At 47.7% G+C, this 15,622-nt stretch overlaps 1 protein-coding gene and 1 long non-coding RNA gene across 3 annotated transcripts; one reads left to right on the top strand and one right to left on the bottom strand.

Annotated features, from left to right (window-relative positions):
• Positions 1-1,274: 1,274 nt before the first annotated feature.
• On the top strand, positions 1,275-3,192 carry LOC115080890. Its single transcript, XR_003853697.1, has 3 exons — positions 1,275-2,415; positions 2,884-2,948; positions 3,054-3,192. It is a non-coding gene; the product is annotated as an uncharacterized LOC115080890 (long non-coding RNA).
• A 293-nt stretch (positions 3,193-3,485) lies between these two features.
• Positions 3,486-5,722, bottom strand: LOC115080889. 2 transcript variants are annotated; one of them, XM_029585350.1, is made up of 3 exons: positions 5,553-5,722; positions 5,286-5,452; positions 3,486-3,954 (listed from the first exon to the last, which is right to left on the bottom strand). In XM_029585350.1, the coding sequence occupies exons 1-3, from the start codon at positions 5,560-5,562 to the stop codon at positions 3,520-3,522; spliced, it is 612 nt and encodes a 203-aa protein (XP_029441210.1). In that variant the 5' UTR covers positions 5,563-5,722; the 3' UTR covers positions 3,486-3,519. The 2 variants fall into 2 exon arrangements, with proteins under 2 accessions (XP_029441210.1, XP_029441211.1); XM_029585351.1 differs by having other exon boundaries at positions 5,286-5,407.
• Between the last annotated feature and the right edge of the window lie 9,900 nt (positions 5,723-15,622).

Here is a 15,622-nt window from a genome sequence, read left to right as displayed (position 1 = left end):
GAAAACTCAGCCCCCGCTTTCCGCAAGAATTATTGCATCGGCCCCTTAAAGAGACAGCCGGTGTAAGGGGAAAAAAAAACCCAACCCTCCTCCCATGGCCTTGCTTATTGCAGCCTGAGGAATAGAGAAAGAGAGGGAGGCTTAGAGGGGGAGAAACCCAGAAGGCAGGCAGAGGCAAGATCAAAACCAAGGCTGCCTTACCCTTCTGGGAGTCTGCACATCTCTGCCTCGCGGGAGAGGGCTGCCTGGACGTGCTAATGGGCTGAGCTCATCTGAGGCAGGAAGCCTCTGCCATCCCCTCAGGAACACCCCAGCCCGTTTGGATCCTGACAGACCTACCTCAACAGAAACAGTAAGCACGTCCACCCTCTGCTGGAGACGGAGAATACTGGCAAGCTGAGATCAGAGTCGGTGGTCTCTGCTGCTTGGAGTGCATGGGGCCTGCCTGTTCTAGAGCAATGGAAATGATCAGGTAAGAAGTAATTTCACCATCTTTTGATGCACCCACAAAATATGCAGATTGTATCTGACCAACGCTCTGCAATATGCAAAATGTTTTTCTTTGGTTAGGTTTTTTTTTTTAATTTCTGCTTTTTGTCTCTACTCCATTGAAGTACATTAAAAAAATACTTTTTTTTTTTAAAAGGTGTTTTTGGCATCGTATGGTGACCACTCTGTTTTGGAATTGTATTATTATTACTGTGTTAATCCCAATGCAGGCGTGTAAATGCTGAAACATGCAAAAAAGCAAGTGCTATGACCAAAGCTGATACTGTTCCAGGTAAATGGAATGATATTCAAATTTGTGTCTTCAAGATAGTGTTTATTTATAGCTGCCTAATTCATCTCATGGAGTACAGGTCCTCGACATGGCCGCGTTTCACCGTAGGGGGCTGCATCGGGAGGGACCCAAAGGGAACAAATTCTCCCACAGTTGAAAACATCAAGACAAAGCAAAGGAAGAACAGTCATAACAGCAGGCAACCAAGGCTGAGAAGAATGCTTGAGATAACTTAATCAGAATGGGTACCAAGGTAAGGTGTATTAAATAATTTATAAGTTGTATAGAAACCAGGCATCCTAAAAAACAAACAAACAAAACAGAGAAATGGTAAAATCCATTAAGTGCAAATTAAGCAACCACCTGAACCAAATACAGCGACTTCACCAATGCAACACCTACCAGGAGCATTGTTAATAGGCGAAGGTGGTAGAGGTTAAAAAAAGTGAAATGCAGGTGAGAATAGTAAAGGTTGGCCGCTGTAATCGAATTACCCATTCACTGGCAATTCGGGAGGAGCAGAATGTATTTTATTTATGTATCAAGTTATTTTACATAGCGGTGGCTCTAAGTGAAGATCACAACGGTTTACAAATGAAGCTTTCCTCTGTTTGATCAACACCTCCTATAGGGAAATACAGACTTAGGTAAACGTGTTTAGGTATAACAAATCCTTCGGTATCACATGCACCAAGATTTGTGCTGACCGAGTAACAGTATAGGAAGCCTGCAAGGCCAAGGAAGGTGCTACAAAGCAAACACCCCCCCTCCCACTGCAATACAAAGCTTTCATGCACAGGCAGTGTCATAACAGAGCCAGGTCTGCAACCAGAGACCTTTTATAGGGGGCAGAGAGAGAAGGAGGCTGCCAAAAGCGCCTACTAAAAGGGGGGAAAAAAAAAGTGTTTCCAGAATCGCCAGAAACACCGCCCAAAAATAAGTCACAAGGTTCAAACCCACCAATCTCGGAGAAGGAAGGAAAAAGGCGAGAGGAAAAGTAAAGGAAGACCTGAAAGAGAACTTAAAGCAGAACTGTAACTGACGATAGGACCTGAATGAGAACGGATCCATGAAACCCGTGGGAGAAGGGGAACTTCCCTGTCTTCACCGGCAAGCGCTACAAGAGAAGGTGAAGCAAAAGGACCAAAGGGGCAGTGTTGCCAACCTCGCTTATTTACCGCGAGATGGGGCTTCTTTTTGAAGTCATTCGCGTTTTTTTTTTCCGACTCGCGGGTTGCTTTTAATTGGGCTTATTTTTTCTTTCGGTCGCGTTTTTTTGGGCTTGTTGGGCGGGACCTGTGCGCTGAAGTCTGAATCATGTTACACTGATTGGCTGCTGCTGCTGCGATGAAGCCTGTGTCCTTAGCAGGCGCATCCTATCCCTATATTGCAGCAGTAAGAGCCAATCGGAGTGAGCAGACAGAGCTTTAAATGCACGCCACACCCGGTCCTGACGTGAGGAGAGCGCGTTTTGTGGGCAGAGTAGACCCAGCCAGCTGAGCACCGCGTCCTCCATCCAGCACTGCATCGCACGTGGGCAGAGCAGCAGACTGTCCTGGAACGGGAAGGCCAGCAGCACGGCATTAGAGCTCAGAGCAGCAACATCAAAGGAATCAGACTGCAGCCACAGCCAGGTATCAGGAGGGGGGAATGATGATGTGCGGGCCAGAAATGTGCTCGATGGGGAGAGGGGAATGATGATGATGTGGGGGCCAGAAATGTGCTGGATGGGGAGAGGGGAATGATGATGATGTGGGGGCCAGAACTGTGCTGGATGGGGAGAGGGGAATGATGATGATGTGGGGGCCAGAACTGTGCTGGATGGGGAGAGGGGAATGATGATGATGTGGGGGCCAGAAATGTGCTGGATGGGGAGAGGGGAATGATGATGATGTGGGGGCCAGAAATGTGCTGGATGGGGAGAGGGGAATGATGATGATGTGGGGGCCAGAAATGTGCTCGATGGGGAGAGGGGAATGATGATGATGTGGGGGCCAGAAATGTGCTCAGAGGAGGGAAGGAGTGAGAGAGGCAGGTATTTTTTAATTTGTTCTACTCCACTTGATTTCATCTATTTTTTCCCTCATTTCTTCTCCCTGCAGCAGATCACCTTTATAAAAAAAAATCCTTATTTTGGCAAAAACTTGTCTATACCAGCTGACTACAGGTAAGAAATGTGACATGGAAACTTGTAATATTTTTTTTATTTGTTCTATACCACTTTTGCTTTCATCTAATTTTGTTTTTTTTTCCTCATTTCTTCTCCCTGCAGCAGATCACCTTTACAAAAAAGATCCTTATTTTGGCAAAAAAAGCTTGTCTATACCAGCTGACTACAGGTAAGAAATGGTGCAATGGAAGACTGCTGATGACACAAACCGAGAAGCACTATGGACAGAAGTTTACAACTTCAGAGATGCTAGTGGTGAACGTGCATATGGGAATCTAGCATTATTTGCTCTTTCACTTTTAGCACCGCCTCTGAGTAAGGCAGATGTTGAAAGAGTATTCTCTCAAGTAAATTTAATAAAGTCCAAGACAAGAAACCGTATGGCAAATGCAACTCTTTTGGCAATATTGCAAGTACGTTATGGCATGAGACGCCAGGGTATTTGCTGTACCAGCTTCCTGCCAGGTAGTAATATGCTGAAGCGATTCAATGAAAATATGTATCGTGACAATGCTGACCTTACAGACAATGAAGAACGGGCTGATATCAATTGTCACACTTGTTTTAGTTAACTGTGAGAGCTACAATTTATTACAATAAACTCAGCCATTATGTGTGCATTACAAAAGTATTTCAAGTGTTCAATGTTATAAGAAATAAAAAAAAGTTTCAACTTCACGTGTTTTGGGCTTGTTTTGGGCTTGTTTTTTTTTTTTTGGGAAAAGTGCTTGTTCTTTCGTGAAAACCTGGCAACACTGGGTCCTTCCTCTCGGCAGCTTCCCGCTGGATCTTGTGAGATGAGCTCTGCGTTTCCCGGCAGATCTGTCTTTTCTGGACCATTTAGCTCCATCTCGTGGTATTTTGGAGATTGCAGCTCTGTGTTTCCCAGCAGATCTGTCCTTTCTGCACCATTTAGCGCCATCTCGTGGTATTTTGGAGATTGCAGCTCTGTGTTTCCCAGCAGATCTGTCCTTTCTGGACCATTTAGCGTCTTCTTGTGGTCCTGCAGCAAAACGCATTCTGAGTTTCCCAATGGTGGGAGAAAACAATAAAAGCAAGAAGCACAGAGAACACAGATTTCTGGCAAGCATATAAGGGAAATGCATAAAACATTACATAAAAAAGCGTGTATTGCATATTGTGCATAACAGAAACCATTGGTACAGGCGCAAACAACGTTTGAGGAGTTACAGCTCAAAATTGTGTAATTCTGGAATTAATCCGTAGGAAAAGATGCACCGTGGAAGGCGGCACTGGCGTGAATAAAAACCAAGACCACACAGCCACTTAGTAATTTCAAAGAAGCCCAAGATCGACCGAAAAGCTGCTGCGAGCAGGGAGGCCACTGTCATTTAAAGGGAAGAGAGGCAGAGGAAGCCACCAAAGGATATAGAATACGTCCCAAAAGCAGACGGCAAAAACGTGTGAATGCCATAAACCTCTCTGTTGCGCCGGTTGCCTATTTATAATTTTTCTACTCTATATCAAGTTTCCGAAGCCATTGGACACCGGTTTATCGCTTTCACACGTTTTTGCCGTCTGCTTTTGGGACGTATTCTATATCCGTTTTATGAATGTTTAGTTTCCTAGCCCGCGAATACATAGTTAGATGGGCGATCTCTAATGTCCATTGCATTAAGCGTCTTTTTGAATCCTTAAATCCTCTTTTTGGCTCACGCGCCCATTTGCGTTTCCTTCATCAGTTCTCTTTCAGGTCTGTTTCCTTCTATCTCCTAGCTCTAAGTTCTCTTTCAGGTCCGCATTGACAGCTCCTATCCTTATATTCTATTTCAAGTTCGTCTTAAGTCGCTAATTGTCCTTAAGTTCTCTTTCAGGTCCGTCCTTTCCTATCTCCTAGCTTTAAGTTCTCCGTCAGGTCCTCTCAGACAGCTCATATCCTTATATTCCTTTCACGTCCTTAAGCAGCCAATTGTCCTTAGGTTCTCTTCCAGGTCCGTTTTACCCAGGTCACGGTCTTCAGATTCTCGTTCATAGGTTCCTCCCCCTCTTTGTCAGTATTGGTGGGTTTACATCATGTGACTCCTCCCTGATTGGTCACTCTGCGAGTCTTCCCTTTAAATCACACTGGGGTCCTTCCTCTCGGCAGCTCCCGCTGGATCTCGGCTCTCTCTGAAATTAGTAAATGGTCTGTGCTCTTGGTTTATTCCCCCGTGCATCTGTTCCTACGGATTCATTGCAGACTCGCACAATGCTGAGCAGTCTCTCTCCAGCCCTTCTTTCCGGTAGGTACAAGATTCCTTTGGAAAGCTGCAGTTCTTGCGCCTTTTTTTTTTTTTTTTACAAACCTCATTGGCTGCTTCCACAGTCACTTACTTTTCCAGCAGATCTGTCCTTTCTGGACCATTTAGCGCCATCTCGTGGTATTTTGTAGATTGCAGCTCTGTGTTTCCCAGCAGATCTGTCCTTTCTGCACCATTTAGCGTCTTCTTCTGGTCCTGCAGCAAAGCGCATTGTCAGTTTCCCAATGGTGGGAGAAAACACTAAAAGCAAGAAGCACAGAGAACACAGATTTCTGGCAAGCATATAAGGGAAATGCATAAAACTTTACATAAAAAAGCGTGTATTGCATATAGTGCATACCAGAAACCATTGGTACAGGCGCAAACAACGTTTGAGGAGTTACAGCTCAAAATTGTGTAATTCTGTAATTAATCCGTAGGAAAAGATGCACCGTGGAAGGCTGCACTGGCGTGAATAAAAACCAAGACCACACAGCCACTTAGTAATTTCAAAGAAGCCCAAGATCGACCGAAAAGCTGCTGCGAGCAGGGAGGCCACTGTCATTTAAAGGGAATAGAGGCAGAGGAAGCCACCAAAAGAAAGTGGCCAATCATGGAGGAGTCACGTGAAATAAATCCGCCAATCCTGACAGAGACAGAAAACCTATGAGGGGGGGAGCCAAGCGACCTGATAGGAAACTTAAAGATATGAAATGCATGAAAGCGGACCTGAAAGAGAACTCAAGGATCTGATTATGTGGTAAAGATGGACCTGAAAGTGATCGCAAGGATAATGAACTGTTTAACACAGACATAAAAAAGGATTTAAATCCGAGGCTGGGTGGACCTGAAAGAGAACTAAAGCATAATAAGAATTTTGAAAACAAAACCTGAAAAAGGACCGATTAAGAAAACGTAAAGGGGGAGAGTGAGATTTAGGAATTCGGAAAGACGCGCCCCATGCGCTGCATTGGTTAAAAGCAGTGCGCTTTAGAGATCGCGGGGTAAGAAAGCTAAATATTCATAAAAAGGATATAGAATACGTCCCAAAAGCAGACGGCAAAAACGTGTGAAAGCGATAAACCGGTGTCCAACGGCTTCGGAAACTTGATATAGAGTAGAAAAATTATAAATAGGCAACCGGAGCAACAGAGAGGTTTATCGCATACACACGTTTTTGCCGTCTGCTTTTGGGACGTATTCTATATCCATTTTATGAATGTTTAGTTTCCTAGCCCGCGAATACATAGTTAGATGGACGATCTCTAATGCACATTGCTTTAAGCGTCTTTTTGAATCCTTAAATCCTCTTTTTGGCTCACGCGCCCATTTACGTTTTCTTCATCAGTTCTCTTTCAGGTCCGTTTCCTCCTATCTCCTAGCTCTAAGTTCTCCGTCAGGTCCGCTTTAGACAGCTCATCTCCTTATATTCCTTTCACGTCCTTAAGCAGCCAATTGTCCTTAGGTTCTCTTCCAGGTCCGTCTATCCGTGTCATGGTCTTCAGATTCCCGTTCATAGATTCCTCCCCTCTTTGTCAGTATTGGTGGGTTTACATCATGTGACTCCTCCCTGATTGGCCACTCTGCGAGTCTTCCCTTTAAATTACAGTGGGGTCTTTCCTCTCGGCAGCTCCCGCTGGATCTCGGGCCTCTCTGAAATTAGTAAATGGTCTGTGCTCTTGGTTTATTCCCCCGTGCATCCGTTCCTACGGATTCATTGCAGACTCGCACAATGCTGAGCAGTCTCTCTCCAGCCCTTCTTTCCGGTAGGTACAAGATTCCTTTGGAAAGCTGCAGTACTTGTGCCTTTTTTTTACAAACCTCATTGGCTGCTTGCACAGTCACTTGCTTTGTCTGTGAGATGAGCTCTGTTATTAGCTGTCACTCACTGTCAGGACTCAGCACTGCCAGCGATCCCATGGGTCTGATCCCACTGACCCCATTACTGAATGAGCTATTGAAAGGCAGTTTCTGATTTGGTTATTTCACTCCAGGGCTTCCCATCACCCACAGCCCTATTGGACCCCTGTGTGCTCGCTACGATTCTGGTTTTAGCTCTGCAGGGACAGTTTTTTCTTCTCAGCAGATGGTGGAAGGAAACGTCTGTGTGAGTAGAATCTAAATTATTGTAAACAGCGCCTCCCTGTGGCAGAGACCTTCTCCTGCTGTCATGGCTGAGGTTGGCGGGTGCTGGGTGGGAAATGTTTCTGTATTGCAAAGGTCTCTAGATGGAACCTTACAGGGGGCACTGATTGATGCCCTCATCCCTGCTGGGTTTCCTGTGCAGAAAGGGGGTCCAGAACCCACCCTGTGAAGTCTCCCGGGGGGGAGGGGGGGTATGGATACATTTAGGTTACCTGTCCCGAGGGACCCCTGAAATAAACAATTCCTAAGAAACAAGTTTTACTATTTCTATTTTCACCAAAAGAAAAGGATTTGGAATTGCAATCAACAATAATAAATATTCAAGTTCTTTCAACAGTTATCTGTGAAACAATTTCAAGAGATTATTTTTCTTCTTTTACATTAATCAATGATACAACTATTTGGATTGTCAATGTATTTTTTTAATGTTTATGCAATTTTACATAATTTAACAAGAAAACTCTTGATAGGAAATACAGAAATATCATTATTTCACAATAGGTAAATAATTTTCACAAATCAAATCATTTCCGTGCTGAATCTAGCCCTCAAATGGAGGGGGTAGGAGATACACTACAGAAGGAGATTTGCAGATAGCAATATCAAGGAAATACAGACTGCATCAGTAGCTTTTACAAGATTATTACATATTTCAGGAACTACATTCGTTGTCTCTGGATTCTGTGGAGCTTGGGAGTACTTTCCCTGCCAAGAATTGAGACAGATGTGGGGGGTCATAAAACACATAGGAATTACCTTTGTGCTTAAATAGGCACTTACAGGAAAACTTCAGGAAAAAAGCCCCCCCAGTTGTAATACCTGCGTTCTCATGAGGAGAAAAGCCTTTCTCTTTTTCTGTGTCTCCCGTGCAACATCCGGGAACCCCCTGACATTGCATCCCAAAAATAACAAAGCTCCAATAACCTCTCTCTCTCTATCTGGTTCTGAAGTGAAGCGGACAATCAAAGTTGCAGGACTTGCAAGCTCAGTATCAGAAGTCTCTAGGAACGCCTCCGATCGTCCAGGTCCTTCAAGCCTTGAGAGTTGGTGGAGCCAGGAAGCCTCAGCGCTCATCAGCTCCGGCGTTTCATCTGCCGATCCAGGTCAGAGGGCTTCAGTTGCCGGTTCTTCTCTTTCAGGCCCTGCTCTTACCTCACATCCAGCCCAGCCTGCAGTGTCACAGGGCGCTGATGCTCCAGGTGAGTTTTGGTTAGGGCGCTGATGCTATCAGTGGATTATTCCCAGCACCCTCCCTGTTAATGTCTTGTTTTTGCCCTCTAATGAATTTTTGCTCTCCGGGACAACAGTCGGTGCCGTCAGTCAGGGTCTGCTTTCTGGGAGACCTTGTGGCCCTCTTCTTTCCGTGGCGGGTGTGACAGATGCCTCGGATGCTGTGGCTCCTTGTGTGACCAGCGCAGTCGGGGGCCGAGGTAATTCTGAGTCCGTCCCAGTTGTTGACAAGCTTGAGGAGGGAGTAGGAAACACAAACGACACGGCAGTTATAGGAGGTCTAGTTCCTCTGACTCCAGTTCCTCGTACACTTCGTCTTCCTCCTCTTCGTCTGCTCGTCGAGCGGATTCTCTAAGTCAGTCTTCCCACGTGGAACCCCCTTTTGCATGAATGATTATTTCTCCTCTAGCGGTGGTTCCAAAAAAGGAGTTTGGAAAGTATCGTTTAATTCATAATTTGGTTTTTGTATTTACTGTCAGGGTGCAGGGTGCGCAGCAGCTTGGCCGGATAACTGGGTTTTAGCGGGTTCGAGCGGGAAGATCACCTTCTTGGAGCTTTTTCCCATAGTGGGTTGCGCTGGTCATATGGGAGGAGCGTTTACAAAATAAGAGGGTGGGATTTTGGTGCAGTAACTTGGGAGTTGTCCAGGTTATCAACAATTTGTCAGCCAAATGTGTTCTGGTAGCCGATTTGCTGCGCAAATTTCTCTTATGTTGCTTGCAGCTAAATGCAGTGGTTTCTGCGAGGCCTGTTCCCAGGGTGGATAACAAATTAGCTGACTCTCTCTCTCGTTTTAAGTGGGAGCAGTTTTGGAAGCTGGCGCCGAACGCTGACTCGGAAGGCGCTGTCGACCCGGATTTCCTTTGGAACTACGGAGTCCTGAAGCTTGGCATTTGTTGAGGTCATCGGTGGCGGCGTCAACATGGACCTCTTATCTGTGTGGGTGATCCAAGGTTTTGCTATTCTTAACTGCACATGGTTGGTCTTGGGGATCCGGTTTCTGACGAGCTGCTCTCCCATTACATCACCTCCCCCATGGAGGCAGGCTTGTCAAAATCTTCTGTTGCCTCGCACATTTCTGGATTGTCCTTCTTCTTTTTAAGGCACATGGCTGGGGTAAATCCGTCTGATAGTTGTTTGGTTAGGCGTTTATTGCCTGGGTGGTCGTGTCGCTTGCCCCAGTCTGTCCATGGGAGGTTACCCATAACACACGCCAGGTTACTGCAATTGTGGGAGTGCCTGCTGGGTATTTCCTCTTTTGAGTTTTGCCTATTCTGAACTGCCTTTGTGTTGGCCTTTTTTGGGGCATTCCAGGTGGTTGAACTGGTGGATCGTTCTGGATCCCATAGCAACCATAACAGTTTGAGGGCGGCAAATGTTTCCTTATAGGGTGATGGACCGGAGGATTTTTAAACGCAGCCTAAGACCGATCAGTCCCGTCTAGTGTTCCTGGACTCGCGACCTGTCCTGTTGCCGATGTGCTCACGTATTTATCTGTGCGACCGCTCTTATATTGTTTGGCCACCGTGTGGCCCTCACTTGGGTTTGGCTCGGCAGGGAGTCTGTGTGTGAAGTGGCTCGGGCTCCGTGGGATGCGACCTTGGCGCCCCCTTGCTAACGCGACCGCGCCGCGGCTGCCGGTTATGAAGACAGACGCTGAGTTTTTTGGGGTTTTTTTTTTTTTTACTTAAACTGCTTTTCTGTCCGTTTTTTTTTCCTGCTTTTCTGTAATTCTTTTACCTGCGCTCGGCTATTAGCACCCGCTCCAGGCAGGCGTTAGCCGCACATTTATTTCTCAGCTATTGAGATGCACATTTTATTTTGCATGCGGAGTGAATGAGTAATAGGCGTGGGATGCGGGTTAAATAGGTGCATTAGGGGGTGGATTAGCGCCTATTTAACCGCGTCGGAGTGCATTTTATACACGGGTCGATACAGTAAAAACCGCGGGTATTTAAATGAGGGCCCGCGGTATAAGGAGGCGCTCGGGGACACTAGCGCCTCCTTTTTGACAGAAGCAGCGGCTGTCAGCGGGTTTGACAGTCGACAATCAATTTTACGGGTGTCGGTTCTCAAACCCGCTGTCGGCCACGGGTTTAGAAAATGGACGCCGGCTAAATTGAGCGTCCGTCTTCCAAGCCGCGGGCAGATTTTAAATTTTTTTTTTTAATTTTGGGGCCTCCGAGTTAATATCGCTGTGATATTAAGTCGGAGGGTGTACAGAAAAGCAGTTTTTTTTCTGCTTTTCTGTGCACCTTCCCAGGGGCCGGCGTTACTTTCTGAATCACACAGGAATCACTAATAGGGCCATCATCATGCATTTGCACGTTGCGGGCGCTATTAGTCTCGGGGGGGGGGGGGGGGGGGTTGGCCGCGCGTTTTCCACACAGTATTACCCCTGACTGTATAAGGGGTAAAACTAGCGCGTGGAGAACGCGTGGCCACACCGGCGCTAAAGGTGCGCTCGGCCCCTTAGGTATTGCATCGGCCCCTTAGATTGTAAAACTCTCCGGAGCAGGAGGTGATTGTAACTCATGGTAAGGGTCCCTAACTTTTCAGCGCCAGCTTTCTTAACGCACCCATGGCACCTGCAGGTGGGGGCGCCATGCAATATGCAAATTAGGGGGTCGCTGTGGCTGCCGGTTATGAAAATGTCCACCAATAAACTCGCAGTCCCACGCGGGATAAATAGGGGCTAATCCACCCCCTAATGCAATAGGGGGATTGCTGGCAGACGGCCGGTTATTCGTTTGCATGAACAAGGTAAGGGCTGAGCAAGCTGAGATCAGGAAAGCCAGGGATTCAGATTTAAAAGTCACCTTTAACCCAGATCTGATTGTGGCGAAGGGGCAGAGGCAGAATAAAACCCGTTTACTCCACTTTCACTTTCACTGTGGGAGCAGCAGAGATCGGGGAAAGTTTCCTTGTATTTTGTGCTGTAAAAGTCTGCAGAAGAGCGGACGACTGAGGTCCTTGTGTGCAGAAGGTTTTGAGATTTATAAATCTAGATGGCCAGGTGAATTGGCGGCTCAAGATGGCGTCGGCGTGCCAGCTGTGTGAGCGTGGGCAGCTTACCTTTGGATAATTTCCCTGAAATTTTCTTGCTAATTATGCCCCATTCGGCCAGGAAACGGCGGTCGAAGGAGAAAGCCATCCCTGGGGAGCCCTCCGAGACGCCGAAAACAGGCCCAATGGATGCCCACGTCCTAAGAGGGGTCTTGGCTTCGGGGATCGAGCCGCAGGAGCTGGGAAGCGAGTTGGAGGATATGCGTTTCCCCGCCGGACTCAGAAACCACCTTGTCCCCGATGGTGAGGGAGGCTCCGAGGAATCCTGCGTCGCTGCGCGATCCGGAGCGAGACCCGGAAGTCCCCCGAGCCGAAGCAGCTGGAGGCTATACCCGGGCAGGGAGTCTCAATTCGGAAGAAACCAGCTATGAAGAACGCCCTGAGGGGCTTGGTGCGGCCATCGGCACTCCAGACAGAGGCTTAGAGGGTCCGTGTACACCGGGGAAGCTCATCAACCCCGCAACAGATAAGTTTAAAATTCCTCCTTTTTCCTTACCAAAACCTGCTCTGATATCGCTGGAAACAATATGGGAAGCTATGGAGAGACTTGGAAATCTGGTAATTGAACGAACTGAACCTATTGCGTCAACTGTACAGGATCATGAGCTTCGTGTTAAAATGTTAGAGAATACAGTTAAAGTTCTACACCAACATCATGTGGAGAAAACACCTTTATTAGAATCTATTAAAGCCAGACATGACCTGATGGTTAAAGATAACTTGGCATTGCTAAGTAAAATTGAAAATCTGGAAAATACCTTAAAAAATAAAAACTTGCGCTTGGTGAATTTTCCAAAAGTTCCACATACTCTACCTAGAGATGTTTAATAGGTACCTCCAAGAAATATTAAAAGTGAGACTAGAGCAGATCCCACCATTAGTACATGTGTTCTATATTACAGCGAAAGAAATAAGAAAAAGTGAAGCTGACAGATTATCTATGAGGGACAAAATAGGAGGAGAAAAAGAAACAGGAATCGGACTTAATCTTACAGATTTCCTGGAAACCTCTGATCAGGCTCTGGCCGAGCCCGCGACATTGATAGTAACATTTGCAATGGAAATGGATAAAGAATGGGTGCGGAAATTATTCTTTAAATATCGTCTTGAAAAATTTTTGGGAATGCAAGTCAGAGTGCACCCTGACGTTTCCAAAACTACCCAAAAGAAGCGAAGGCAATTCCTGGTGTTAAGGCCTCAAGTATTACAAATAGGAGGAACATTTGTGTTGAAATTCCCATGCAAGTGTTACGTTAAATTTAAAGATAAATCCTTCTTGTTTTATAAACCCTCACAATTAACACAGTTCCTGAGTGATAAGTCAGCAGAGCGTTCTTGAAGGGGTTCCCTTGTACTCGGTGAGAATGTAACCCCTCATAATTAATATAGTTTCACCTCTTAAGCTCGTTGAAAGTTAAATTTTCCTCCTTTATTGTGAAATATTATGAGTAAAAGGTCATTCTTGGAGTCATTGGTGGACTTAATAACGTATGCAAGTAATTATATGTTTCCTGATAACTATTAACAAGGTGTAAGTACTTGTTGTATACGTAATAATATGTCGAGATGGTTTCTTGATGTAAATTCTGAAAATTGAATAAAGAGATAATAAAAATAAATAAATCTAGATGGCCAAATACTTTCCTGTTTTTACTTTTACATTTGCGAATTGCTGCAATATGAAGGAGAGGAAGGGAGACCGGACACGTCCTGGGGGAGCTGCCTGAGACCTCGGAGATTCCCTCACTGGGAAGATTGAGCGCCAGAGGTAAGAGACCCCCAAACTCCCCGATCCCTCGTCCATGACCCCTCAGTAGACCTGTAGAAGGGGAGGGAGGGGATGGGAAGGGGTTTTACTGCTGGGAGTGACTGGGTGTGTGCTGAGTGTGAGAGTGCCCTGCTATTCCAGTACTGAGACCCTCACACACAGCTCTGCCAATGCACCTCACTCCTACCCGGCAGCGTCCCCTGCTATTCCAGTACTGAGACCCTCACCCACAGCTCGCCAAATGCACCTCACTCCTGCCCTGCAGCGTCCCCTGCTATTCCAGTACTGAGACCCTCACCCACAGCTCTGCCAATGCACCTCACTCCTGCCCTGCAGCGTCCCCTGCTATTCCAGTACTGAGACCCTCACACACAGCTCTGCCAATGCACCTCACTCCTGCTCTGCAGCGTCCCCTGCTATTCCAGTACTGAGACCCTCACCCACAGCTCTGCCAATGCACCTCACTCCTGCCCTGCAGCACCTCCTGCTATTCCAGTACTGAGACCCTCACACACAGCTCTGCCAATGCACCTCACTCCTGCCCTGCAGCACCCCCTGCCTATTCCAGTACTGAGACCCTCACACACAGCTCTGCCAATGCACCTCACTCCTGCCCTGCAGCACCCCCTGCTATTCCAGTACTGAGACCTCACACACAGCTCTGCCAATGCACCTCACTCCTGCCCTGCAGCTCCTCCTGCTATTCCAGTACTGAGACCCTCACACACAGCTCTGCCCATGCACCTCACTCCTGCCCTGCAGCACCCCCTGCTATTCCAGTACTGAGACCTCCACACACAGCTCTGCCAATGCACCTCACTCCTGCCCTGCAGCGTCCCCTGCTATTCCAGTACTGAGACCCTCCACACACAGCTCTGCCAATGCACCTCACTCCTGCTCTGCAGCGTCCCCTGCTATTCCAGTACTGAGACCCTCACACACAGCTCTGCCAATGCACCTCACTCCTGCCCTGCAGCACCCACCTGCTATTCCAGTACTGAGACCCTCACACACAGCTCTGCCAATGCACCTCACTCATGCCCTGCAGCACCTCCTGCTATTCCAGTACTGAGACCCTCACACACAGCTCTGCCAATGCACCTCACTCCTGTCCTGCAGCACCCCCTGCTATTCCAGTACTGAGACCCTCACACACAGCTCTGCCAATGCACCTCACTCCTGCCCTGCAGCACCACCTGCTATTCCAGTACTGAGACCCTCACACACAGCTCTGCCAATGCATCTCACTCCTGCCCTGCAGCACCTCCTGCTATTCCAGTACTGAGACCCTCACACACAGCTCTGCCAATGCACCTCACTCCTGTCCTGCAGCACCCCCTGCTATTCCAGTACTGAGACCCTCACACACAGCTCTACCAATGCACCTCACTCCTGTCCTCCAGCACCCCCTGCTATTCCAGTACTGAGACCCTCACACACAGCTCTACCAATGCACCTCACTCCTGTCCTCCAGCACCCCCTGCTATTCCAGTACTGAGACCCTCACACACAGCTCTACCAATGCACCTCACTCCTCCCCAGCATCCCCTGCTATTCCAGTACTGAGACCCTCCACACACAGCTATCCCAATGCACCTCACCTGCCCTGCAGCCCCTGCTATTCCAGTACTGAGACCCTCACACACAGCTCTGCCAATGCACCTCATCCTGCCCTGCAGCACCCCTGCTATTCCAGTACTGAGACCCTCACACAGCTCTCCAATGCACTTCTGCCCTGCAGCACCCCCTGCTATTCCAGTACTGAGACCCTCACACAGCTCTGCCAATGCACCTCACTCCTGCCCTGCAGCACCCCCTGCTTTCCAGTACTGAGACCCTCACCACAGCTCTGCCAATGCACCTCACTCCTGCCCTGCAGCACCCCTGCTATTCCAGTACTGAGACCCTCACACACAGCTCTGCCAATGCACCTCACTCCTGCCCTGCAGCACCCTGCTATTCCAGTACTGAGACCTCACACACAGCTCTCCAATGCACCTCACTCCTGCCCTGCAGCACCCCCTGCTATTCCAGTACTGAGACCCTCACACACAGCTCTGCCAATGCACCTCACTCCCGCCCTGCAGCACCCCCTGCTATTCCAGTACTGAGACCCTCACACACAGCTCTACCAATGCACCTCACTCCTGCCCTGCAGCACCCCCTGCTATTCCAGTACTGAGACCCTCACACACAGCTCTGCCAATGCACCTCACTCCTGC

Source organism: Rhinatrema bivittatum, chromosome 19, assembly GCF_901001135.1.
Source record: "Rhinatrema bivittatum chromosome 19, aRhiBiv1.1, whole genome shotgun sequence".
Lineage (NCBI taxonomy): Eukaryota > Metazoa > Chordata > Amphibia > Gymnophiona > Rhinatrematidae > Rhinatrema > Rhinatrema bivittatum.
This window is presented reverse-complemented; position numbering and strand designations above follow the sequence as displayed.

Coding starts and splice junctions, on each gene's coding strand:
- LOC115080889 (XM_029585350.1), bottom strand. Junction 3,955..5,285: donor AGGACAGATCTGCTGGAAAA/GTAAGTGACTGT, acceptor GTTTTGCTGCAG/GACCACAAGAAGACGCTAAA.